At 42.6% G+C, this 27,630-nt stretch overlaps 1 protein-coding gene across 1 annotated transcript in view; it reads left to right on the top strand.

The window, feature by feature from the left end:
- The window catches only part of cracr2b (calcium release activated channel regulator 2B), a 154,106-nt gene that overhangs the window by 81,647 nt on the left and 44,829 nt on the right, over positions 1-27,630 (top strand). The window contains exons 8-11 of the mRNA XM_048546141.2: positions 3,372-3,467; positions 17,210-17,397; positions 22,922-22,993; positions 24,342-24,396. Coding sequence (XP_048402098.1) covers positions 3,372-3,467; positions 17,210-17,397; positions 22,922-22,993; positions 24,342-24,396 — 411 coding nt within the window. The remainder of the gene's footprint in view (positions 1-3,371; positions 3,468-17,209; positions 17,398-22,921; positions 22,994-24,341; positions 24,397-27,630) is intronic.

The following is a 27,630-nucleotide window of genomic DNA, read 5'->3' as shown; positions in this document are numbered from 1 at the left end:
TAATCAGCTCTTAATAATGTTTATTTCTGTGGGATTTTGAGCATTGGTTGATATTTTCTTAGATCCATTGTCAAGAAACACAACCTAATATTTCCAAAATAAGAGATAACATGGTGTAGAGCTGGATGAACGCAGTGGGCCAAGCAGCATCAGAGGAGCAGGAAAGCTGACGCTTCGGGCCTAGGCCCTTCATCAGAAAGAAAAGCAGAGAATCAGCATTCACTGCACCAGCTGACAGTGTATTCCAGAGGCTTCGAGTACTGTCTATTTCTGAAGAAGGGTCTAGGCCTGAAATGCCAGCCTTCCTACTCCTCTGATGCTGCTCGGCCTGCTGTGTTCATCCACTTCTGCACCTTGTTATCTCTTCTTTTGCAATTACTTCATTCCCTTAGTAATTAAATGCTTATCCAGTACTAGTTACTGCTGTCAGCCTCTTTCTTTCTTCAAACCCATATTTGGCCTGCCTATTCCAACCCTACTACTTCATGGCCTGTCTATCTGCTTTGCCACATTGTCTCCATCCAGTCGTTTTTCAGAATCCAGAAACGACAGCCTTCCTGCTCCTCTGATGCTGCTTGGCCCGCTGTGTCCATCCAGCTCCACACCTTGTTATCTCAGATTCTCCAGCATCTGCTGTTCCTACTATCTCTAACATTCCCAAAATTTGGCATAACGATTGCACATTTTATTCAAACCATGTATTTGGCTGTTCTGTCGTTTGCAATATTGTGATAGGTATTCACAGTGCTACTAATATTCTGCTGTTTTATGTGTGATTATTTAATCCGACCGCTAGGATCCTGTAAGTCAGTCACAAGCCAAAGCTAAGGTGACATGGGAGCTATTTGATAACTTAAACAGATAGAGTTTACAGAAGAATTTTGTTAAAAGACTGTTGAAACAGTAAGAGTAGGAGATCCATTTGGCTAATGAAGGAATAAATTTTAGTAAATGGACATTGGGTGCTGGGGATCTTAAATGAAAACAGAATGCTGGAGCAACTCAATTGGTCTAGTGCCAACTATGGTGAGAAAAACCAAGTTAATGTTTTGAGTCTAGTATGATTCATTTATTATAACTGAAGGAGGTGAAAAAGTCATGCTCTGTTTTAATGCTTTTCAAAAGTGGGGATCAAGTGGAATAGGAGGGAAAAGTGCCCAGAGAAAAATGCAACATGAATGCTAATAGAGTATCTAAGGTAGTAAAGGAGTGATATATATAGATGAAGAATAAGTGTTAATAGACTGCTATCGGGTCTGCTGAGGGGAAACTCATGCAAGTGAGACACAATAGGGAAGATGTGGTGCTGTTCCTCCAGCTTATGTTAAGTTTGCTGGAGCACTGTAAAACAAGTAGGGCCTTAAACCGAATGAAAGAAAGAAATGTGGCAGAAACCACCATAACCACAAGTTGGCAGTAATTGGGATTATAGCATATGAAACAACTTAGATTGCATGCCTTGTTATAGTGTGGTGTGTGGGGTGAATGAGTCAGGCTCAGGGAGGGATTTTGCATTGATCAACTAACCTCTTGGCCTCAAAATATTTTATTATTTTAAATGCAAGTTGTTGTTTTTCTCCTTAATTATTTTCTTCTGTGGGTTAAAGAATTAGCTTTAGCTTTATATTTTATAAGAAATCAGCTTCCTTGTTCTCATCTATATGAGAGGAGAGAGAGAGAGACTCGGGACGGAGATCTTTTTGCAGTCTTTACTCTTCTTTTCCAGACAAATCTTTTAAATTTTGAAAGTAAATGAAGATTTTTTTATTTGCGAGAAGGGATATGAAGTCTGAGAAAATAGAAAGGTTCATTGCTTCAATTTTCACTCATGAGACTTGAGCATTTAATATATACAACTAGGCGCAATGCAGTGCTGAATTGGTGCTGGACCATCAAAAGTATGTTGCCTTTTGGATGAAATTGAGGTACAGTCTGCTCTTGGACAATGAACCTAAAAGATAGCTTGCAATATTCCAAAAATAAAGGAGGAGTTTGCCCAGGCCAGTATTAATTGTTCGAGCAACATTAGTAAACCAGATGGCCCAGTTATTTATATCGTTGCTGCTCCTTAAACAGCTTACACAAACAGATTGTGTAAGTGAAGATCTTTGAGAAGCTCTTTACTGACTGTGAAGCATTATGTGTTATGAAAACTGATATACAATCTCATTCCTCCTGTTCCTTGAAAGGACCAGAAACCCTTTCCAATGCTGTTAACTCAAGAATAAAAACTCTTCAAATAGTGCTGCAAGATACTTAATATCCAATCAGGGACCAGCCAGAGCTGTGGTTCAATATTGCTTCTGAAAATGTGTCACTTCATACCTTATGGCATTATCTCAGTATTGCATTGAATTAGCCACCTTGGAATGGTGATAAGACCATACCCTTCTGATTCAATGGTAGAATACCACTGTTGAGTCTCAGCTAATTCTTTTAGCTAGGGAGAGAGTAGATGGGGTGGGAGATTGGTTATCCCAGAGCCTAACTAGCCATGGGAAGATGCCAAATGAAACGTAACACAAGAGGGCGGGGTGACCATCACAAAGGATGAATAATTTGAACTCTTCTTCATGAAAAAAAAGTGGAAACAGACTCTTTGAATATGTTCTAAGACTGAGATGGTGAGATTCTTGATAAGCAAGTGGGTGAAGGGTTCAGGGACAGGTGGAAATGGGAATTTGATGTTATGATCAAATCGGACACGGTCTTATTAGATAGCAGAGCAGCTTGGTGGAACCAAATAACCTACTGTATGTGCATCTGGCTTTTCCAGCAAGACAATCCCTGGTTGATGTACAGTGCCCACGGGCAAATAGTAAGCCTGGAAGACATCTCAGTTCATGAAACTCAAGCCAGAATGAATACTCTAACAGTGGCGGCATGGCTTCAAATTCAGAAGCAATGTACCCAGAGCTGCCCTATGATTGATCAATAAAACGAGAAAGGGCAGGTTAGTGAGGAGTGTTCCCATTTAGTGAGAGGAGTACCATATTGAATACTGGATTCATGTTGGTCATGTCTGTTGACCAGTGTTCATACCTTGCATAGCCCATCAAATCATGGATTTTTCCCAGATTTGTGCACACTTGTCCTATGAAATTGGGCTGAAGAAAAATTTACCCCAGAGCCTAAAATTTAGCCACTCTATGTACCATTAGTAACAGGACAGTGATGAGAACTGTTTTGTGAGAATATATTGGGAGCTAGATTGTGGGCTAACATCAGGTCTGCTTGTCCCTGAATTTAAATGTTAAAAATACAATCCAGCCTAATCAAGGATAGAGTATTTTAAATTGTTCTGTTTTGCTAACTGACAAACTATTTACTGCAGTGCAGTATTTTCTTCTGCTTGCTCTATATTTCTGCAGGATGTGTGGAAGCACAGTGACCGAAACCATCAGCTACAGAGGGAACTGAGCAATAAGGAGCAAGACTTAGAAAATATCATTCAAAAGCAGAAGAAGGTATGATGTGAAGACCTCAAGTCCTTTTCAAATTACTGGTTCACCTGGGTTTCATTTTGGGATTTGTTTGTTTTCTTTGTCAAAAGGAAAATTCTGTGGCCAAAAAAAAAAGTTCCTCTCATGATGTTGTATTTGAAAGCAAGTGTATTCATATGCCATTTATTCTTGATACACCTATGTGAATTGGGCACCACATCTAAAATGTTCCACAAAGATTGCCGATGAGTTGTCCTACCCCTGATGGTTTCAGTAAGCACTGGACGTTTGTTCAAGCTATGGTGTGAGAGGCAAAAAAAAGAGATGGCAGTTAAATGGCTGTAAGGACAATCTGATTGTGACGTAGGAGAGTTTGAGCCACACAAGACAGCGTATAATAGAGCAACTTAGCTATTCTTATCTGGCCTTTCCCTCCTTGTTTTATTTTCCCTTCTCCAATCAGGCTGCCAAAAGATTAGAGGTTTTGTATGGTCTGAACTGAAGGACTTTTCGTTTAGCTCATATTGTAAAGGGATACTATTATTCTTGTATATTGGGTATTATTATTTAAATTATTATTCGTATTATTTAAAAAGACAAAAAAGCTGCAACACAAAGGGAATCGAGGCTAATTGTGTTCAAAGCGGGAAACTGGCACACCGGTGCAGCAGGTAATCAGGAAAGTGAATGGCATGTTGGCCCTTATTTCAAGGGGTTTGGAGTACACGTAAATCTTACTGCAACTGTACGAGGTGCTGGTGACACCACACCTGGAATACTGTGAGGTGTTTTGTTTGCCTTATTTAACTTGATTTGTACCAATGTATAGTGAAAAGTTTTGTTTTGCATGCAGTACAGGTAGATCATACTGTACAAAGATCAAAGGGTGATAGAACAGAGCAAGGTGTACAAAATTAGGGCTGCATTGGTGCAGTAAAAGCAAGATCAATATTAGACTTGAAGGGGCCATTCACAAGTCTAATAACAGCAGTGAATAAACTGATCTACAATCTTTTGGTATGGTAAGCTTTTGTATCTTCTGCCTGCCCAAAGGGCTCAGGAGAGATTATAACCAGGGTGGGACGGGTCTTTTATTGCCCTTTCTGAGGCGGCAAGAAGTGTGGATGGAGCCAATGGATAGGAGGTTGGCTTGTGGGATGTGTGACATTATTTAGGGAAAGATATCCTTTCATTGGAGTCAGTGCTGAGAAAGTTCAATGATTCCAGATACAGGGGTTTATCTTATCAACGAAGGCTAAACAGGTTGGGATTCCAGTCACTGCAGTTTAGAAGAATGGGAGGTGATCTCATCGAAAAGTATAGAATTCTTAAGAGGTTTGGCAGGGTGGATGCTGAGAGTATATCTCCCTTCTTGAGAGTCTAGGATCAGATGGCATAGTGTCAGAATAAAGTGGCTCCAATTTAAGACTGAGAAAAGGAGGAATTTCTTCTCTGAGAGTCCTTGGAATTCCTTGCCACAGAACGCTGTGAGGCTAGAGGCCTTGTGTATATTCAAGGCTGAGATCAGGAGGGAAATGGGAAATGTTGCATCAGTCATCATTCTATCGAATGGCAGAGTAGGCTCGAGGGGCTGAACAGCCTACTTCTGTTCCTACTTCTTATGGCTTTATAGTTTCATTAAGTAGCACAATACGCATCTAAACAGAAGACTGACTGCTTGTTTTTTGAGTGGGGGGTAGGTTGTGGCCAAATGCGGTGATTAGTACCCATTCAGCTGAGAAAATAGTGAAATCAATAGCTTTTCATTCGTAGTTTGGTTAGCAGCAAGTCATGAGAATGCGTCTTGTTCTTTGGCTACAGCTCAGTGCCACTGCTACCAGTGTGTTCATTCTGAAAGTGTGGAAATTTAAGGCCTAGCTAATGATTTGTTGTTTCGGTGTGTTGAGGGGAGGGGTGCAGGAGAAGGGGGAATTTGTTCCAGCAGGCCTGATGCTGAAAATAAGATTTTGCTCCAGAAGCTTTGATATTTCAATAATATAAGCTTGACATTCCCATGTGGAATGAGCTTTAATAATGTTGGTGGATATAATTCTCTGTTAGTAAATATTTCAATCATTCTTCTCCTCTTCTGGAGAAGTTTGGATATTTCCTTCCTTGAACTTTTAGCAGATTTGTACAGTTTCACAATTGAAGTGAGGCCTGTCTTCTCCGGAACAAATGGTAGTCTTGAAAGTTCGGGTTAGAGTTGTATTTTATTCATTTCAGACTGATACTGCCTGGCCTGCTGTATTCCTCCAGCTCCACACTTTGTTATCTCTGATTCCAGCATCTGCGGTTCTTGCTTTCTCACTTCAGACTGATGTTGTGATTTATCCACTGGTAATTCTCTTTATTAGGGATAAATCATTTAATATCCTCGCCAAGTGTACAGAATAGCACATGTTAGCACCTGTCCAAAACTTATTGTGCATTGGTAGACTGAGAAACTGTGAAGCGCTTCTCCATCTCTCCCAATGTTTCTAATGTGGTATTTTTACCTTGTTTACAAACTGTGGCATCTCTCTTCCATTTTAATTCATAGATCTCTTCATGCTGAATACAACCCTTACCTCCTGTTTTACAGCTATGCCTTTATACGATGGCTTACTGCTGAACAGACATGAGCGACCTTATGCATACGATCTTCTTGCAACAATGATCGATTTATTTATTGGTCCCTAAACCATCCTCGGGAGTAAAATGTCCCTCTGACTTATGCACTCATGACAATTCTGCTGTGAATACATAGCCTGGGTTTCAAAAGCGTTGCTTATTGGCAGTTTTGAGAAGGGCTTTTGAGAGCACGAATGAAACAAATCCTTTCCACAGCTTAAGCCTCTGCCTTTGTTTAAGGGGACAATGTAAAAAATATATCAATGATCTTCGAGAGACTTAGCCTCTCACCTTAACAGTGGGCCTGTCACTGCTGGAATCTCATTGTATCTTGCTCGCTCTGATTCCTGTGGAGAAACCAGTAATGTCATAATGCAGAATGGAAACTGCCATGCCCCCCCAGATGGCCCCGATTTGCTTTCGTAAACGGGGTCTCGATTTGACCTCTAGAGGTCTTGATGCATGTAAGCAAGTAAAACCCTAGAAGTTGTTTCTTTGTTGGTTGAGTTTCAAGCTCCTGATGTTTGTTCAATACAGTAGTGAATGAACTGCACAACTGAAAGAATTGGACTATTAATAAAGTGACCCATCTTAGTCTAAACAATTCTCATAGCCAGCAGCACTTCCTCTCCCTAGTTCATTGGGGTCTGATTTTAAAATTGCTCAAGCTCCTGGTTGTTCACTTGTCTGATCTCCGATGAGAGAATCTGACTGTCACACCATGACATCCAACAGCATTACTGTTCTCCACCATCAACATGCCAGAGGTGTTACCGTTAACCATAAGCTGAACTGCACCAGCTATATAAACACTGACTACTACAGCAGGTCAAAAGCTGGGAATCTTACGATGAGAAACTCCACTCCTGATTCCAAAAGCCTGTCCACTATTTATAAGGTACAATTCAGCTGTGTGATGGAATATTCCCCACTTGCCTGGATAAGTCCATCAACGCTCAAGAAGTTTAATGCCATTTAGGGCAAAGAGGCCCACTTGGTAAGTAACAGATCCACAAACATTCACTGCCTCCAGTTCTGGCACTCAACAGCAGAAGTGTGCACCATCTACAAGATGTGCTGCAGAAGTTCATCAAGCCTCCTTAGACAGCACCTTTAAAACCCACCATCCAAAAGGAGAAATGTTTGGAGCGTCACCACCTGCAAGTTCCCTTCCAATCCTGTCACCGCTCTGGATTGCAGATATGTCATTTTTTTCCTTCAGTGTCACTGGGTCAAATCTGGGCATTGTGGGTTAATCTATGGGAAATGGAGTGCAGTGCAGCTCACCACCACCTTCTCAATGACAACTATGAATGGGCAATTAATACTGGCCAGGCCAGCATTCCATGAATGAATTAAAAAAAATAGTAAATTGGTAACTAAATTCTTCAGAATCAAAATTCAAAACATCTGTGTCACTTCCTATATTCTACACATGCAATTTCCTCCCTAAACATCTCCATCTCTCTATTGCTGTCTCCTTCCTCAAAATACTTTGTAAAGCATACCCCTTTGATTAAGGTTTGGTCATCTTTCTTTAAGGTAAGAAATGACACACCCTTGTCCCCCCCAGCCCAGCATCTACAAATCACCACTTTCTCTGATATCTTCTCATGTGGCACTTCTGTCGCACTTTTTTGCTTCCTAATCCTAAGAAGTATGTTGAAATATTTTGAGACCTTGACATGGAGTTTTATGTAAAAATGCAAGTTGTGGGACGCACTGAAATCAGCTGAAGTGTTACAGAACCCTCTGTGATTCCGGACAAGTGAATGGAATATGAGTTAGATTCCGATAAATACAATTGGGCTGAGATGGGATTAGCCTACCCTTTTTAATATCATTTCACAGTCTGAAAAGTTAGCAACAGCCAGTGGAAAATCTTGCTGTGCACAGCACCTGAGGTCTCTGACACACTTGGAATCATATACCAGGGGAAACCAGAGAAAGGAGAAAAGATTAGAGGGGGATAAATGAATATGTCTACTTTCTGCATGAAATCAGGACAGTCTTTCAGCACCAGGGAGCTGAATTTGATTCCAGCCTGGGGTGACTGTCTGTGTGGAAATTGCACATTCTCCCCATGTCTGCGTGGGTTTCCTCCAGGTGCTCCAGTTTCCTCTCAGGCCAAAGATGCAAATGTTAGATGATTGGGCGATTTAGCATGGTCAGGGATCTGCAGATTAGGTTGATTAGCCATGGGAAATGCAGGGTTACAGGGAGAATGTAAGGGGTTGGATCTGGGTGGGATGTTCTGCAGAGGGTCAGTGTGGACTTGATGGGCTGAATGGCCTGATTCCGCTTTGTAGGCGTTCTATGATTCTCCCTTGAATTAGCTGTCTGGACAATTGAAAGTACAGCAGCTTCACACTATGACAGCATTGTGAATCTCCAGGAGTAGTGTTGCAGTCTCCCTGACTGAAGAAGCAATTAGTAACCACCTTTTTAAGTGAATGAAATGGCCACATTTTTGAGACCAAGAGCAAGATGGGAGAAGTCTCCATGGAAACAGATATTGAGAAAACAAAAACTGAAGCTGCACTTAGCAACTATATAATTTGCAGTGAATGGCATCTCACCATTTTTCAAAACAAATTGAGTCTATGAAGGTGTTTATTTGGAAGTGTGGAATTCGTGACAATGGTGATGTGCATCCAGATTCCATTTAGCTTTCCATTTGCCTTGTGACCTTTCTCCAATTAGGCAAGTATTGTCGTGAATGGCAAATCACAGACAGGACCAGTTACAGTAGACTAAATGAGCCTAAATTTGGTAGTTTCTAAAAGTAGGCATGTGATATGTAATTTAGTCAGCGCCTCTTTCGTTAAATGTTAAATTTGTGTTTTCTGCTCTTATAATTGGTGTTGCAAGTGGTCAGCAATTCATGCTATTCATTTGCAGCACAAAGTAGCAACGAACCCATTCTTACCATTTTCTCATTTTACTTCAAACTAGCCCACACTGCTTAATAAATCCTGCATCCCTTGGAATGGACGTTGCGATTTTGAGCTGCTGAGATCAATTTTTAAATAGAACTGTGCAACAAACAGTGCCTGAGCACGTGCATGCACCAGCACCAAGAATGGCCACTGGGTTTAGTCCGAGGTGCTAATTGCCTGGCCACAAAAGATACAGCAGTCTTCTACAAATGGTCAATGTCAACCAATGCATTGTAGATATAGGCTACCAACTACTTAACTAGCCTCCAATATTCTTCAATTTAACGTATTCCTATTGCTCACTTAACAACAATTGTGACATATACCTAACAGGTGCAGTTTCAACTCGCCCTTGCACATTTTAATCCGTTGCACCTCTCAGCTTGCACACATTGCCAGCTATTCAACTATGACAGCTGCACCACTGGTGTATGACGCTCAGCATCAGATTTGCCTCTCCGTCCAGTTATGCCTGCAAAAGAATCACAGAATTGTTACAGCGCAGAAAGAGGCTATTTGGTTCATTGTGCTTGCACCAGTTATATTCCGTAGTATTTTTCTCGCATCACTTTCAATCTATGCCCTCGCATTCTTGTTCCTTTTACAATTGGAAACTGGCTGAATGGAGAAGCAATCATGATTTTGTAGCTTCAATCAGATCTGCTGTCAGCCTCTTCTGTCCAAAGAAAACAGTCCCAACTTCTTCAATCTATTCTCATAGGTGAGGTTTGTTTTTATACCACTAACCATTCCAGTAAATCACCTCTGTTCTCTCTTCAGTGCATTTGCATTTTTCCCGTAATGTGGGACCCACAACTGTACACAATATTTCACCTGAGGTCTGACAAGTGCCTTGTGCAAGTTTAACAACAATTACTTGAACTTGTACTCTCTATACTGCTATTTATAAAGTGATGGACATTTTGTGCTTGAGTTACTGTTCTTTCCACCTGTCCTACCACCTTCAGTGATGTGTGCACATATACACGCTTGTATTCCTGCTCTTCTAGCCCCTTTTTAGAATTGTATCTCCTATTTTGTTTTGCCTTTCATGTTCTTTTGACCAAAGTGCATCACCTCTCACTTCTTTGCTTGAACCTTTCCTGCCACCTTTCTGCCCATTGCATCAACTCGTCAATGGAGTTCCATATTGTTCTCCTCACTGTTTGCAATTCTTCCAAGTTTAGTGTTATCTGCAAACTTCGAAATTGCTCCCTGCGCACCAAGATCAATCTCATTAATCTGTAATCAGAAAAAGCAAGAGCCCCAATACTGACATCTGGAGAGCTCCGCTACAAACTGTCTTCCAGCCAGAAAAATATCCATCAAATATTACTTCCTGTTTTATATTGCTCAACCGATTTTGCATCCATGTCACCATCATTCATTTTATAACGTGACATAGTGTCCCACAACAGACTTGTAAAGTAAGCTGTATCAAACACAGTAACAAGAGAGGCAGAGATGTGGAGGTACGTCTGCACGCTTTCTATCCACAAAGTAGGCAGTCATTGCTGTAATGGGAAGGGCCCTTGTTGGGGCTGGGTACAACAGCAGTGAATTATTGTGTGAATTAATTAGAACATACTCAAATCTAAACCATGACCTCACATTGTATTTCATCCCACAATCTCTTCAATAACTGAGATCGGTGCAGGGCTTGTGCACAGCATGCGGCCTCCTGCCCAAAGCTCATCTACTCAGTCCACTTTTTTTTTCCTTTTTCTTTCGCAGCATTTTTATTTCTTTCTTTGATCTACTTACCTTCTGTGGAGAGATCGGCGGCTTTGAGGTGCCCAGTGCCTCTGAGGCAAGGTTCCTGGCGGTGGAGAGAAATGTCTTTGCGCTGATTGAACCCAGCGCCAGGAAGAGCGAGTGCTCAAGCGGGGTTTGAGCCCAGCACGGCAGCAATAGAAATGTTCCGGTATCTGAGGCAGCAGGAGCAGGGAGGCCAAGGTTTCCCACTATTGGCATTGAGTGTGGGGCGTGGGGCGGGGGGGAGCGTAGACTGAGCCCAAAACGGAGGGGATCAAGCCCAGTATGGAGGAGATTGCACCCTTACGGGGAGTGCAAGCTCAGCATAGCTAAACACTTAAAAAGTGTTGAACTTTTATTTATTTATTTCTACTTTGTGCCTCAGATTTTGTTCCCAAGTACCTATGTACCGATGGTGGCACTGGGAATGGTAACTTTGTACACTTTGCACCATACTCCTGTATTCCTGTACTTGAGCACACGAGACAATAAAACCCAAATCTAATTCTAAATCACTTCTCATTTGCAAGTTGCAAATGGTGTGAGCACGTACTTTGTTCACAAAAAAATTGTCCTCTTTTCCCTGACCATAACCTTACCCCAACTCCTTTCAGATAATGAATAGATACAACCTGTCCAGTCAATGGAGAAACAGTATTGCATGATTTCATACTTGCAGTCATTTAGATTCAGTGCGTATCTTAGAGATAGCATAAAGGCAGGGTTGTGGTGAGATACCAGGCACACGTGGACTGCAGCCAGAGGTAAGGATGATACCAGGTCAGCTGCCAGTTCACCAGAGGGCAAGATTGTACGTGAGCCATGCTTCACAGGAAGGTGCCTGCTGTGCACAGCAATGTGCCTGAAGCATCTGCCGTCAGCCTGGTGTCAAACTGAACCAGCATTGAGGCATCTAGCGCTGCTGGTGTGGCACAGTTTAATCAAACATTGTAGTGTGTAATTCTGGTTTGGGAATAATGGGCACAGTCGTAGAATGGTTACAGACAAAGAAGGAGGCTAAGTAGCCCATCATGTTTACGCTGGCCCTCTATAAGGACACCTGGTGATCCAGATTCCCTGCCCTTTCTGTCTGGTTCTGTATTTTGTTTCCTTCCAGGTACTGACCCATTATCCTTTTAAAAGCCACAATTGAATGTGCCTCCACCTTTTTGATCATGCATTCAAGATCCTAATCACTACCTGTCTTTGTTTTTCAAAAAGATCCTTTCAATATGTCATCACTGCTTTGACTTTTGCCATTCAATTTATATCGGTGCCTTCTGGTTCTTTAACTCTTTTCTTCAAAAGAATTATTTTTCTTTATCTTTGTGTGGACCTCTCATGGGTTTTCAATGCCTCTATCACATTTCTTCTTAACTTTCTCTTCCCGATGGGTAACAATCCCAGGTTCTTCAGGCTATGTAACTGGAGTCTTTTATCCCTGAAACTATTCTCATGTGTCTTTCTTACACCTGTCAACGCTTGATGCACTCGTTTAAAAAAAAAGCAAACAATACCGAATACACTTTCACCCCCGATTGTGTTTTAGTGACAAAGCGAAGTACATCATTTCAGTACATTTTTGGGGTTTGCTCTGCTGCAGATGTAACCACTTAACTTCTGGAATTGCAGCCAATTATTTTGGTAACCCTCAAGATTTGGGTATGTTCCCAAATTGGAAGTGCTTTCATAGATTTTCCTGATGGGCAATGATTTTTACCCTGTGTCCGTAGACAGGAAAGAATGGGTTCTAAATCTGATTGCCAAATACTGTCCTCAATCTGGCCTAATTACTGTTTAGCCAGTAGCGTATCATTTGGCTTAAGGGCCGAAACAAAACTAAAATTCACTACAATAATACCCCACAGAATCAAGCTAATAGGATCCCTGAATAATCTGAGCGGCAATTATTGTTTTATTGCCCACCCATTGGTGGTGGGGTGGCCCAGTGGTTAGCACTGCTGCCTCACAGCTCCATGGCCCCAGGTTCAATTCTAGCCTTGGATAACTGTGTCCATGTGGAGTTTGCACGTTCTCCCTGTGTCTGCGTGGGTTTCCTTCCGGGTGCTCCAGTTTCCTCCCGTAGTCCAAAGGTTAAGTGGATTGGCCATGCTAAATTGCCCGTAGTGTTGAGGGATGTGTAGATTAGGTGGGTTCACCATGGTTACAGGGATAGGGTAGGTGGACAGGATGCTCTTTGGAGGGTTGGTGTGGGCTCAATGCGTTGAAAGTCTGGCTTCTACAGTATAGGGATTATATGATTCGATATCAGCTCCTAAAAGGAAATGGAATTATTACAGAAATACTGCCCTGTTGGAGGAACTTGTTTTGGAAGAGACATTAAACTGTGGCCTGGTGATTCCCACTAAGCCCCCACCCACCCACCTGAAAAAAAAATCTCTCGACAGAATTTCAAAGAATAAGCAAGTTCTTCCAGTGCTCTGGTCATCTGTAAATTGACAGCACAAAAACAAATGATCTGCTTATTATCACATTGTTTGTAGGAGCCTGCTGTGTGCAACTTTCATATCGATTGCGTTATGACAATAATTATACTTCAAAAGAATTTGGTTGGCTGTAAAATGCTTTAGAACGACCTGAGGGTGTGAAAGGTAATATAAAAATGTCAGTCTGTTGACAAGTCTACTCCAAATTTAATCATTTTTTTCAGCTGAAAGAATAACGTCCGGACACTTATTTGTGACACTCTCTGATTTTTCCCATTTCAGCATTACTGGCCACTTCAATAAATGAGACTGTCATCTCCCACTACCCAAATGTCCAACATTTGATGAAATGAGTGAGCACTTCCTTGCCTGCAACCTTTGTTGCCATGTGAGTCTTTTAAAAGCAGACAGAAAGGGCTCTTATTAGGCTGTCACTTTGACTCTGAACCAAGAAATTTAATGAAATGTAAATGTTATGGGACCAGTGAATCATCCACTTTTCAGTTCCTGACACTTTGAAATAATATCAATGCGCTTCCTTTCTTTCTGAACATAGACGTAATTGGAGATCTACGTGCATCAATCCAAAAGCTTCTCTGCTGATTGGCACTGAACGTGAAATCACACGCCTCTTTGTTTGGGAGTATGTGGGCTGATACTGGAAGTAGATGCGAAGCCTGCAGTTAGAATGCCTTGGCTACTGAGTGGTCTGTCGAAAAGGACTGCAGCTAATCAGTGATGCTGGCGTGGCTGCATTCTGATGTGGTTGTTGAAGGAAAATTATTCATATCCCATTTGAGGTCACACTATCAGATGAAACAAGAGATGATTGCATCATGACTGATTGTGTTGCACCTTTGAACTGCTCTGAGGCCCTTCGTAAATACGAATGGACCCCCAACTGGAGCAGATTGAAAAAGAGAAATATTAGGCGGACTGGTCAAAAGGTTTGTTGAGTAGATGGGTTTTCTGGAAGATCTTAAAGCTGGAGAGAATGTTATATGTGAAGAATTCCAGAGCCTGGGGCTGAGATAGCAGAAGGTATGGCTGCCAAAGCTGGTTTGATTAGAATGATGGATGCACATGAGGCTAGAGAAATGCAGAATTCTTCATGGACTATACAGTTAGAGGAGGTTCTGAACATTTGTTTGGGGGCAAAGGAAGACGAGAAGTCATAAAAGGAACTAAACACCTTAACAATCCTCTATCACTAGAGTATTAATCCGTAGAATTCTTTACTCATGAAGGCTGTTCTTCTTCATTGAGTATGTTCAAGAGTGAGGTAGATTTTTGGACACTACAGGAAGGGAGGGATGTTGGAATAGTGAGGGAAAGTTGTGTTGGCCTACGTTATTTTAGTGTGATTTTAATGTGTAGTGGCATGCGCATGAAGGATTGGAGAGTTTAGACTATACGACCTATTCTTAACCTTTTGAATGTATGGTCATAAGTTGCCATGATTGATGATCTTACGATTACCTGATGAGATCAACAGCATAAAGTGCGTATGAGTTTTGTTCCCTTTATTGTCGGCAGTTGCTCTGAGGATTACTGAATGAACCTTCCAGGGGAATTGTTAGATTTGCAGTGTGACCACATTTCTGGATGTATTAAATTGGCAATGTAGTATGTGTTGTAATATCTTTACTTTTACTTACTGCTTCTGATGTAAACTGTAAATGTACTTAATTCTTATCTGTCATGCACCACTGGTCTGCATTAGCCAGGCCCCACAGGCAGATGATTAATCGGTCATAGATAACAAAGTGTGCAGCTGGATGAACACAGCAGGCCAAGCAGCATCTCAGGAGCACAAAAGCTGACGTTTCGGGCCTAGACCCTTCATCAGAGGGTCTAGGCCCGAAACGTCAGCTTTTGTGCTCCTGAGATGCTGCTGGGCCTGCTGTGTTCATCCAGCTCCACACTTTGTTATCTTGGATTCTCCAGCATCTGCAGTTCCCATTATCACTGATTAATCGGTCAGCTTGGTTTTTAATGGTGGTGGTAGAATGTTGGTAAGGACAGCAGAAGACCTGTCTTCTATATTTGTAATAGTGTCACAGTCATCTCAACTGATGGGTTTAAACTCATGAGAAGAATGGACTATTTAATGGTATAATGCGAGGCTGGATGAACACAGCAGGCCAAGCAGCATCTCAGGAGCACAAAAGCTGACGTTTCGGGCCTAGACCCTTCATCAGAGAGGGGGATGGGGGGAGGGAACTGGAATAAATAGGGAGAGAGGGGGAGGCGGACCGAAGATGGAGAGTAAAGAAGATAGGTGGAGAGAGTATAGGTGGGGAGGTAGGGAGGGGATAGGTCAGTCCAGGGAAGACATACAGGTCAAGGAGGTGGGATGAGGTTAGTAGGTAGCTGTGGGTGCGGCTTGGTGTGGGAAGAAGGGATGGGTGAGAGGAAGAACCGGTTAGGGAGGCAGAGACAGGTTGGACTGGTTTTGGGATGCAGTGGGTGGGGGGGAAGAGCTGGGCTGGTTGTGTGGTGCAGTGGGGGGAGGGGACGAACTAGGCTGGTTTAGGGATGCAGTAGGGGAAGGGGAGATTTTGAAACTGGTGAGGTCCACATTGATACCATATGGCTGCAGGGTTCCCAGGTGGGATATGAGTTGCTGTTCCTGCAACTTTCGGGTGGCATCATTGTGGCAGTGCAGGAGGCCCATGATGGACATGTCATCTAGAGAATGGGAGGGGGAGTGGAAATGGTTTGCGACTGGGAGGTGCAGTAGTTTGTTGCGAACTGAGCGGAGGTGTTCTGCAAAGCGGTCCCCAAGCCTCCGCTTGGTTTCCCCAATGTAGAGGAAGCCGCACCGAGTACAATGGAACCCTGCAGCCATATGGTATCAATGTGGACTTCACCAGTTTCAAAATCTCCCCTTCCCCTACTGCATCCCTCAACCAGCCTAGTTCGTCCCCTCCCCCCACTGCACCACACAACCAGCCCAGCTCTTCCCCCCCATCCACTGCATCCCAAAACCAGTCCAACCTGTCTCTGCCTCCCTAACCGGTTCTTCCTCTCACCCATCCCTTCTTCCCACACCAAGCCGCACCCCCAGATACCTACTAACCTCATCCCACCTCCTTGACCTGTCCGTCTTCCCTGGACTGACCTATCCCCTCCCTACCTCCCCACCTATACTCTCTCCACCTATCTTCTTTACTCTCCATCTTCGGTCCGCCTCCCCCTCTCTCCCTATTTGTTCCAGCTCCCTCTCCCCATCCCCCTCTCTGATGAAGGGTCTAGGCCCAAAACGTCAGCTTTTGTACTCCTGAGATGCTGCTTGGCCTGCTGTGTTCATCCAGCCTCACATTTGATTATCTTGGAATTCTCCAGCATCTGCAGTTCCCATTATCTCTAATGGTATAATGCGCTCTGTCTCTCTCGCAACCACACCGAGAAATATCACACAATGTGATCAATCCCTGATTGTGGTTTGAACCCACAACCTGCTGACTCTGAGCTGAAGTTGTTTGATGGACAATGAGAATTAGGATGTTTTCTTTATTCTATGTGACTGGATTCAGCTATGGATTGATTTCTTTGGCCAGTCACTGTGCACATTTTTGAATTGGTTTTATATTTACTAAGAATTAATTTACGCCCTTTTAAAATGGATCACTTCCATGATTATCCACCAGATGTTATGAAGGAATTCTAATTTGAAACATGGAGTCTTGTGCTCGCTGCCATTATTCTCACCTAAAACCATTCTAATTCTTGATTTCTCATCATTGAGGATGGTATGACGCTACAGCCTCCAATGGTCAGAAATGGGAAATGCCCCGGTTAATGCAGGGCCAAGCTATACTAGTCCAGCACAGTCAGTGTTTGATCTCTGATTCCCCCATGGCACATTAGGAACTTAAGTCGGAGCAGATCGGAAAGTGGGAGATGGATAATCAGTAAGGGATGGGGTACTATGCAGATTTGGCCAAATTTAAAAAGAAAACAAATTCTGCCCCACTGATTTAAGAATCCTGTCTGATTGTGTTTACAGTTGGAACTACAACTTGAGGAGTATAACTATGAACACACAGAGACGAGGATTCAGAATGAAAGATTGAGGCGGCTGAATGAGGACTTGCAGGACCAGCTGGATCGGACGAAGCAAGACTTAGAGATGACACGACTAAATCTTCAGGTCCTTCAAGATGAGGCTCGCTATGAACATGAAATGAAAGCCAGGTAGGTTTCTTTACTAATTGAGTTCAATAGGCAGAATGCTTGTCAGCTGTCATTGTTTACCAGGGGATTCAGTCAGCTCCTGTTTTCTTCGATCTCATACTCTACACAACCCTTATCCCTGTCGACCAATGTGAGAACAGCTAAGATAGCTTTAGAGTCCTTAGGAGCATAAGGCTAATCCTCAGGGATATTGCTGGGACCCAAACTGGGAAGAAGAATCGTAGCAGCGTTAAAAACAAACTTTCGCAACAATTCTCTTTACTATTGACAAACATGATAGGCAAAGGAAGGAAACAGTTGTTTAATTGGCAGCCAAGAATCATCCAAAACAAAAGAGAATCATCCAAATAGAGAATGAAGGTTTTGTTTAGAATTGAACGTGTTGAGTGACCTTTGTGGGGTCTGTGAGACAAAGTAAATGATTGCAGATGTTCATGTAATGAATTCTCAGGGAATACGCCCAATCAGTTGACAATAGGTAAGGCATGCTTTTGCCAGTTCCTCATTATGACCAAGTAGAAAAATCTACCTTCCAAATCAATCTTCGGCCGGAGGTTAGATTTTAATTACCGACTCTAAGGAAAGAACAGTTTGCTTTCTGCATCTCCACTCCGCCTGTGTTCTGCTGACTTTCAAGCTATTTGGTCACAGATAAAGTTGCAAACCAGAACAGAATTATGAAGTTGATTTCTGATGGGGATTTGAGTATTCAAGGTACACTTCAGAAGTGATTCAACTGTTAAGGAGCACTTTGTCCACATCTCAATGCGACGACGAGGTAATATGTATAAGAGAATTCTTTGGTTGACTGGATCAGCAGTGTAATTTAAATGTGGATTGTGTCTAATGAGTGTGTGCTGTTGCTTAGAAGTCAATTTGTTTATCATCCATAAATAGATTAAAACATGAATTCATCAGGAACCCTCAGACCTTTTAGCGTATGTTTCCATTGATCGTTTGATCATCTTTTCTAAATTCAGTTACCTGACCACAGTGCATTGAGTATAGGAGTTGGGAGGTCATGTTGTGGCTGTACAGGACATTGGTTAGGCCACTTTTGGAATACTGTGTGCAATTCCAGTCTCCCTGCTCTAGGACGGATGTTATGAAGCTTGAAAGGGTTCAGAAAAGATGAGCAAGTATGTTGTCAGGGTTGGATGGTTTGAGCTATGGGGAGAGGCTGAATAGACTGGGGCTATTTTCCCTGGAATATCAGAGATTGTGGGGTGATCTTTATAGAAGTTTATAAAATCATGAGGGGCAAGGACAAGGTGAATAGCCAAGGTCTTTTCCCTGGATTAGGGGAGTCCGGAACTAGACGGCATAGGTTTAAGGTGAGAGGGGAAAGATTTAAAAGGGACCTAAGGGGCAGCTTCTTCAAGCAGAGGACAATGTGCGTATGGAATGAGCTGCCAGAGGAAATTTTGCCCATGGCTTGGAGTAAATCTCGACAAAACCACATTGCTGTCATAACCTGAGTCCTAAATCCAAATTTTGTTCTTCAGTGTGGCAGATTACAATAGCTGACTACTGCAGTTATTCATAATCATTCATTCTTTCACTTTTTTTCCCCCAAAATTAATGCAATAGTGAGTACTGCTGTCGGGAGTTTTTCCACAGTATACATACGTTTTGTGAGAGATGGGAAAACAGTTGGCCTATTCAGCACCATTCACAAACCCATTAAGCAATATCACAAGCTAAGTTGAAGGATCTACTTTTATTTACATTATATATTCTTCACTTTACATATTTGACTCAAGTATCAATTTGTTCTTTTCCCGAAGAGGTCAAGTTGGGGATAACGCAGTTAAGTTTAGCTTGTATTAAATAATTTAGTAATCTCCAATACAAGTCATGTTGTGTTGTCAATGTACATGTATAGCAAAGTAAGCTGGAACACTCTTAAGGCTAATTGAATCTGATGTATTCTTGTAAAGGCCCACAAATGACAAAGAAAAGATCTGATTAATGGTCGCCAAATTGGGTGAAAAATTAAAGGTGCTATTGCAAGAGCATTGTTATTAATGATATGCATAAAGTCACAACTTGACAGTAGCATTGGTTGTCTTTTGTCAAGAGAATGATAACATTGTTGTTGAACTTGCTCTAAGCATCTCTCCTTGATCGTAAAATGAAGTCAGCTTTCAGGGTGAGACAATAGACTGCTGCCCTATTTGTTTTGTCTGAACAATTATTTGGAGGATTGCGGTTTTAACTCAGTAAGTGATTATCCACAAATCCAAAACTGCTGCCATGCACACGTAATTGCCGTTGAGGTCAACTGGCCTTGGCGAGGTACAGGTTGAGGAAGGAGTGATCCACTTCCTCACCCGGGTACCAAAATGGCTGATGTAATGGCCACCATGACACGCACAGTTGGGGACCAGTGATGTCAGCTGGCCATGATGCTGTGCCCCTCCCATGTGCTCACTTGTTGCTCCACCTGCTGGTGGCATTCACAACCAGTGTGTCCCCTGGAGCGATTGTCCAAAATGGCACTCTGAGCATGTGCAGACATGTTCCATTTCATCAGCTGGCTGTGACAGGATGCAGGAGTATCTGTGGCGACTGCAATGCTGCTCTGTCACCAGGCTTAGGATGAAGGGGCCGTGTGTGCTGGAGGTGATGGGGAGGTAGAGCTTGGAATTGGGAAGGCAGTGCGCCCCCTTTCTGACAGTGCTTGTAGAGTGGGCTTCTAGGCCGTGTGCTGGTCCTGCTATCACTCTACTGTAGCAGTACCTTTTTCAGGAACCAGGAGACCGTGCCTGGAGGCTGAGGCTGTATCGGTTTCCTCCCTCTCTACTAACTCCTAAGCTCCCTCACTCTTGCTGTTGAAGGAGGAGTGTCCCACCTCCTCACTGGAATATGCTTAAAATGGCTGCCAGCTCACATGAAGAAGGGACCGGTCTGGCCACAATGCTGCGTTTCTGTATGTGTGAGCTTGTTGCTTCACCTGCTGGTGGCATCCAAAATAAACATGCTCCTTTTATCTAAGTGCCTTTTGCTCCAAAACCCTTCAAAGAATAACACATTAACAGGCATGTAACTGTTGCATGGGTGTTCGGTCATTGTGGGGGTCCGGATTTTCAGAGGCACTCTCCTGCCACTTTCTCAATCTCCTTTCGTTCTACACAATAAAAGAGCCTCACACATTTGACGCACTTCCAAAACGGGCTTGTTCAGAAGCACGGTATCATTCTTGCATTCTCATAGTGTCGACACCCTCGGGAGAATGCAAACCACCTCCCTTTCTCACTGCTGTCACTTGTCATATCCTGCCATGTAGATACCTCGCATCGTCACTTAGACTCAAACAGAACCTTGTGTGCTGACCAAGTTTTCCAAATCACACTAGTCCCATTTGCCTTCATTTGGCCATATCCCTCTAAACTTTTCCTATTCATGTCCCTGAGCAAATGCGTTTTTAATGTTGTTAACTGTACCTGCACGTACCACTTCCTCTGGCAGTTCATTCCACATAAATGATGCATCCTTTGTGTGGAAAAGTTGCCCCTTAAGTCCCTCTTTAAAACCTTACCCCCTCACCTTAAACCTGTGCCCTCTAGTTTTGGACTCTCCCACCCTTTTTCGGGGTGCGGGGGGGCGGGGGAAGGGAAAGACCTTGTCTATTCACCCTGTCCATGTCCCTCATGGTTTTATAATGCTCTATATAGGTCACCTCACAGCCTCCAACGCTCCAGAGAAAACAGCCCCAGGGTATTCAACCTCTCCATACAGCTCAAACCCTCCAAACCTGGCAACAACTTTGTCAATCTTTTCTGAATCCTTTCAAGTTTCACAACATCTTTCCTACAGCAGGGAGACTAGAACTGAATGCTGTATTCCAAAAGCATACAGCCACAATATGACATCCCAACGACTGTACTCAATGCGCTGACCCATAAAGGCAAGTGTGCCAAATGCTGCCTTCATCTCCCTGTCTACCTGTGATGCCATGTTCAAGGAACTGTGCGCCTGCACCCCAAGGTTTCTTTGTTCAGCAACAGCCCCCATGACCCTACCGCTAAGTGTATAAGGCTTGCAGTGATTTGCCTTGCCAAAAGCTCTGCTGCCTGACAGTGCCAGGAGCCCAGATTGGCTTCCACACCTGAGTGACTGTCTGTTACATTTGTACTCTTGCCCAATGTCTGTGCGGATTTCCTCTGGGTGCTCTGGTTTTCTCCAGCAGTCCAAAGATGCTAACCAGTCTGCCATGCAGAACCTTGTGAAGTCCATATAGATCATGCCCACCGGTCTGCCTTCATCAATCTCCTTTTTGACTTCTTTAACAAACTTCAATCAAGTTAGCAAGACACCATTTCCCATGCGCAAAGCCGTGTTGACTATCCCTAATCAGTCCTAGCTTTTCCAAACACATGTAAATTCTATCCCTTAGAATCCCCTCCAATAACCTATTCACCACTGACATCAGGCCCACCAGTCTATAGTTCCCTGGTTTTTCCTTACCATCTTTCTTCAAGAATGGCACCACATTAGCCATCCTCCAGTCTTCTGGCACCTTACCTGTGGTTATTGATGGTACAAATATCTCAGCAAAGAGCCCAGCGATCCCTTCCTTAGCTTCCCACAAAGTCCTAGGATACATCTGATCAAGTCCCAGGGATGTTTATCCACCCTTTATGTGTTTTAAGGTATCCAGCATCATCATCTCTGTACTAGGGACACTTTGCCAGAAATCACTACTTATTTCTCCAAGTTCTCTAGCTTCCATATCCTTCTACACAGTAAATATTGACGTAAAATACTCACTTAGTATCTCACCATTCTCCTGCGGTTCCACATATAGACTGCTTAACTTACTGTACCACATCTGCTCAACCAGAAGCCCTGAAACCCTGGGTTATCATTCATTCTTGGATTTGGAACAAGTCCGTCACTGTTGAGGCCAGCATTTATTTTCCACTCTTGGTTCCCTGAGATGGTGATAATGAGCCATCTTCTGTTTTGATGTGGCTGTTGGGTTTGCAAGGCCAGTTCAGATCAGATATCGAGTACATTTGAAAATGCAACACACAAAATAAATGAATTGTTCAAGGCTGTGTACACATGCCTTTGTGTGAACTTCCCATTCACCATTGCTCTTTATATTTCTACGAGTAAAATATTTATGCAAGAAAGTTGTCTAATCTTCTAGATAACTGGAGCCCTGGGGTGACACTAACTGGGCATACAAAGACAGATGGCCCCCAGGTTCTATTTCTCAGTCCCATGCCTAAGCAGCAGTAAGGGAGATACAACATGGATGCATTGTCCAAATGTAATGGATATGCGGAAGCTTTGAAACTCCTCTTCAGCTGATGGTAGGCCATATTTCTATCAATGAGTGAATGGTCCCAGTGTTGGAAGGGGATAGGGAAGGCAACTCACATGTAACAGCATGTATCATGTGATCAAACATAACTGTGATTCCCTCCATTGAACTTGCACTTGGTCAGGCTAAGCTCCAGCTCCTGCGAAATAAAATCATGAAGCTATTATTCAGTTTTTTTTCTGTGAACAGGGATGTCCTGAAGGTGTCAAAGAACATGCAAAAGGAAAGAGAAAGTCTATTGAGGCAACTAGAACTTCTCAGGTAATTACTATTTTTGGTATTAATCACTGGCAAGATTGTAGAAAACATAGCTCAACCCTTGAATGTTGCTTTTCTGAAAAACTGCAACTTGTTTACATCAGAGATAGTGGGGACTGCCGATGTTGGAAAATCCGAGATAAAAAGGTGTAGAGCTGGATGAACACAGCAGGCCGAGGAGCAGGAAAGCTGTTGTTTCGGGTCGGGACCCTTCTTCCTTAAGGGTCCAGACCCGAAACATTAGCCTTCCTGCTCCTCTGATGCTGCTTGGCCTGCTGTGTTCGTCCAGCTCTACATCTTGTTATCTCAATTTAATTACATTAATGTTTTACTCTTTCGATAAAGAATGCATTTGATGGAATTTATCTTTAGTCATTTTCCTGCTGCCCTGAGGTATTTTTCAATATGTTTCTTAAAATTAACAATATTAATCAAAGTGTAAACTTGATGTTCACTATGTTAAACTATTGTCTGTTTTATGCATGGAAATGAGAGCACTGAGAAAAGTACTTCTCCATATTGGGAACACGGAAAGTTGAAATAGATAACTATTCAGCCCCTTAAGTCTGTGTTGCTGTTCCATCATTTCATAGTTGATTTGTTTTTCAACTGCATGTACATGTTTTTGCCTCATGTTCCTGTGGCTTGTATTTTGTGGAAAAATATGCAGTCCTGTCATGGTGATGCTGACAGAGTCTGTCCCTGTGGAGCCATCCTGTTGTCGCACTCTCTGCAGGAAGCTAAGCATATGCCTGCTGTGCTAGCACATGTACTGAAACTGTGTGGTGCTTAAAGGGCAGTGTGAAGGAGTAGTAGCAAACAGCTCGCTACTTTGGATACCATGGACTGTTACTGGCGCCCCTCCTCTCTCCACCCTCTTGGTAGATGAAACATGCCCTTTGAACAATGAAGGGTTGGGTCTTATAGCAATGGGTGCTTTAATAAATAAAAATAGGAAGTGCGGAAGAGAGAAACCATTAACATTTTGATTCCAGTACGACTCTCTTAGTTATTCTGAGCTTGAAATGTTAACCCCGTTTCTGTCTCAACAGATGCTCCCAGATCTATTGAATTTATTCAGCAGTTTGTTTTTAATTTCAGATTTCCAGCATCCACTGAGTTTTATCTTTCTATGGATGCTTTCACATTCAGAAGGCCATTTAAATCAAAGAGCCATGTAATGCTAAAGATATGAGGCTTTTAAGCTAACATGATTACTATGGGTCTGAAATGGGGATATCATCCTAGAGTTGTGACTTAGTGAGTGGCATTGAGTATATGTTAACTTGTTATGCAGAGAGAGGCATGCATATGGCTGCTAACTGCAAATCAATTCTCTTCTTTCAATCAGGGAGATGAACAAGAAACTCCGAGATGAAAGGGATGCCTATGAAGCCAAGAAGCTGGTTAGTCTCAAAAAGCAAGTTGTAGTGCAGAGACGTGACAATTGCTGCTGCTGCTGCTGCTGTTGCTGCTCTCCTCTGGGAAACTGCTACGTTCCCTGGGGCCGTTCTAAACCAATGCAGCCAAATTCCACGCCTGCCCAGCTATATCATTGTGCGGGCACGAAAGAGCAGGACGGATAAATACCAAACTGTTTAATTTGCCCAGTGCTGGTTACTTTCAGAGTGGGACGAGAAAGTAGGTTAAGCCTGCTTTCATTCAAAAGAGTGAATCTCACTTGGAAAGATGTGTCAGGTCACCTTTTAAGATGGCTTCATTTTTCATGAATGTAAGCACACTCACTTGCACTTGCTGGTTGAAGGTGGATTCTCTGTAGTCACAAGGATTGATAGTTATCAGTTCCAATGTGCAGCAAGGAACAGAATATTTCAATATGACTTCCTTGGTCAGAACAAATTTATTAATGGATTGTGTAGCCCTTTTCTGTCTACACATTAATTTGATGGAATGCTACACCTTTAGGATGTATTTTTGTATGTTCATAATTTTATGAAAGAAGTAGTTATGGCATCTATCACATTAATGTTTTGCAGTGTGAAACTAATTACTTAGCGAAGGTTTCAGCCAGTGCTACATGTTACAAATACAATTTCTAAACAATGTAGGAGCTAATGTGCACAAATGATCAGAGGTCATTTTGGCAATGTGGAATAAAATATAGGTGTGTTGATATTTATTAAGTATATTAACATAGAGGATAGAAGTTTGTAGTTTATATACAAATGTAATTTTTTACCAAGTGTTTTAAGAAACCAGAAGCTGTTGTACTGATGGATATAGTTATATTTTGTTACCAGTAGTATTTCTGCTGCTGTTTATTCTTGCAAGATTTGGACATTTTCGATAACCTGACAGAAGATACTTTTTTTTTTCTCCTTTATACTTAGGGACCACTAAATCAGTTTTTACTTTCACCAGCAAATTCTTGAATAATTTTTGGATGGTGACTCAGTTTCCTCTCAGGCATTGGAAACTTGCCTTCTGTTTCGTTCTCCTTGCCCATTGAAATTTTCCTGTTGTTCTCTACATACAATGTAGCTTTTGGAGGCCTCTGTACATCTCCTCCTGTTGCCTTTCAAACTGTGCGGGCTGTGCTACACTTTGAGCTCTGTACCCGGGCAGCCAATAAGAGATTGTCCCACATTTGCCTGCATCCTGCAGGAAATCCCCCCGGAGCTTGCTTGTTTTGTGTTTACATTTAGGCGCTGAAATGTGGTGCAGCTGATGGGCTGTGAAATTCTGGACTCCAGGTGGGCGATGAGTGGAGAGCCTCTTTTAGCTGTTGCCTTCAGCTCTTTGTAGCTGGCATGAGTTTGGCGCTCTATCCATGAGGAGAAGAAGTTAGGATGCTGCAAACGGAGGCTGTGAGGGATAAACAACAATGGTGTGAGCATGCCCAGCCAGGGAGCAACAGCAAGACTGGGAAGGGACCAGAGTGGAGAGAGAATGAGACAATGGTAAAGGTGACTGCTCCTTGAGAGCCATTTTGCAACCAAAGATTTGTCAGAGGCAGACACAGTATCAATCTTTGAAGTAGCAGCTGTAGATCATATGATAAAATATAATGACTCCTCATTTTTCCCGCTGGTCTTTTATTCCTCTCAGTTTTATTCCCTTGCATTTTGGATGTTTGAAGATTTACCACCAGATATATAATAGTTTTTGAGATTGCTTTTTAATCTCCATACACATCTGAACAATTTCCCAAAGGAGAGATTTTGCCATCGATTAGGCTCCTTAATAAGATAAGATGGGGCTGGAGGAAGCATATTAGCATGGGTAGAGGATTGGCTATTGGAAAGCAGAAAGTTGGGATAAGGGGATCCTTTTCAGGATGGCAACCTGTAACGAGTGGAATACCACAGGCATCAATGCTGGGAATAGAATTATTCCCAATGTAATTTATTTATTGGATTGTGGAAAGTGAATGTGCTAGCCAGGTTTGTGGATGGCACACCATGGATGGGAAGCCAAGTGAGTAGGAATGGCACAAGTCTGCAGACGCTCATAGACAAGTGAAGTGAGTGGCAGATGGAAAAAAAATATGGGAAAATGAGAGATTGTACACTTGGACTCGAAGGAAAATGGAGCTGAATAATTAAATGGAGAAAGACGGCCAAAAGCTACAGAACGTAGAGATTTGGACGTCCTCGACAATAAATCACTAAAAACTACCATCCACTTCAGCAGGTAATGGTGAAGGCAAATGAAATTTTGGGGTTTATTTCAAAGAAAATGGCATATACAAGTAGCGATTTTTTTTTGCTAGAACTGTTCAAGGTACTGCACAGACCCACAGCTGGAATACTATGAGGAGCATTGAGTCCGTCCCTCAGGAAAGTTACACTGCAGCTGGAGGCTGATGAATAAGTTCACTAGGCTGATACTGGGCCTGACCTAAGAGAAGAGGCCAAGTCGGTTGTGTTAAGAAGAATGAGAGTCAACTTTATTGAAACAATATGCCTCGGGGACTTCTAGGGGTAGATGCTAAGAAGTTGTTTTCCCTTGTGGCACAGTCTAGGATCAGATGGCATAATCTCAGAGTAAAGGATCTAAAATAGAGATAAGGAGGAATTTCTTCTCTTGGAGGGTAGTGAATCTGTGGAACTCTTTACCACTGAGGCCTGTTGATGTTGGGTCGTTAAGTATATTCAGGGGAGATATGGACAAACTTTTAATCAAGAAGGGTCTCGAGTCTTATGGGGAAAGGAGAGGAAAGTGGTGCTCAGATCAGCCTTGCAGGTCCAAGTTACTGCAGACGCTGGAATCCGAACTGAAAACAAAAATGCTGGAGATAGTAGCGGGTCAGGCAGCTTCTATGGAGATGGAGAAAGCTAACGTTTCAAGGCTAGATGACTCCTCATCATCTCTGATGAAGGATCGTCTAGACTAGAAAGCCAACTGACAGTTCACTCGGTGAGATCTCACAATCTCGTTAAATGGCAGAGCAGACTCTATGGCCTGAATGGCCTACCTCTGCTATGTATTATGGCTTTGTTTTTGGATGCTGATTCGATATGGGCTTGTTTGGCAAAATCAGAGTCTGGCTTCAGCCACATAAACTTCAAAGGTGCAACAATGTAGAGCTAGGTTCAATATTGCTGAATTTGTTCTTGTCCTATTGCTAGGAATGTTTTAATGACCCCATATAGCAAATGTCCAAAGTAACACTTCTC

Source organism: Stegostoma tigrinum, chromosome 17, assembly GCF_030684315.1.
Source record: "Stegostoma tigrinum isolate sSteTig4 chromosome 17, sSteTig4.hap1, whole genome shotgun sequence".
In the NCBI taxonomy this organism is placed as follows: domain Eukaryota; kingdom Metazoa; phylum Chordata; class Chondrichthyes; order Orectolobiformes; family Stegostomatidae; genus Stegostoma; species Stegostoma tigrinum.
The sequence above is the reverse complement of the archived record's forward strand: the minus strand, read 5'-3'. Positions and strand labels throughout refer to the sequence as shown.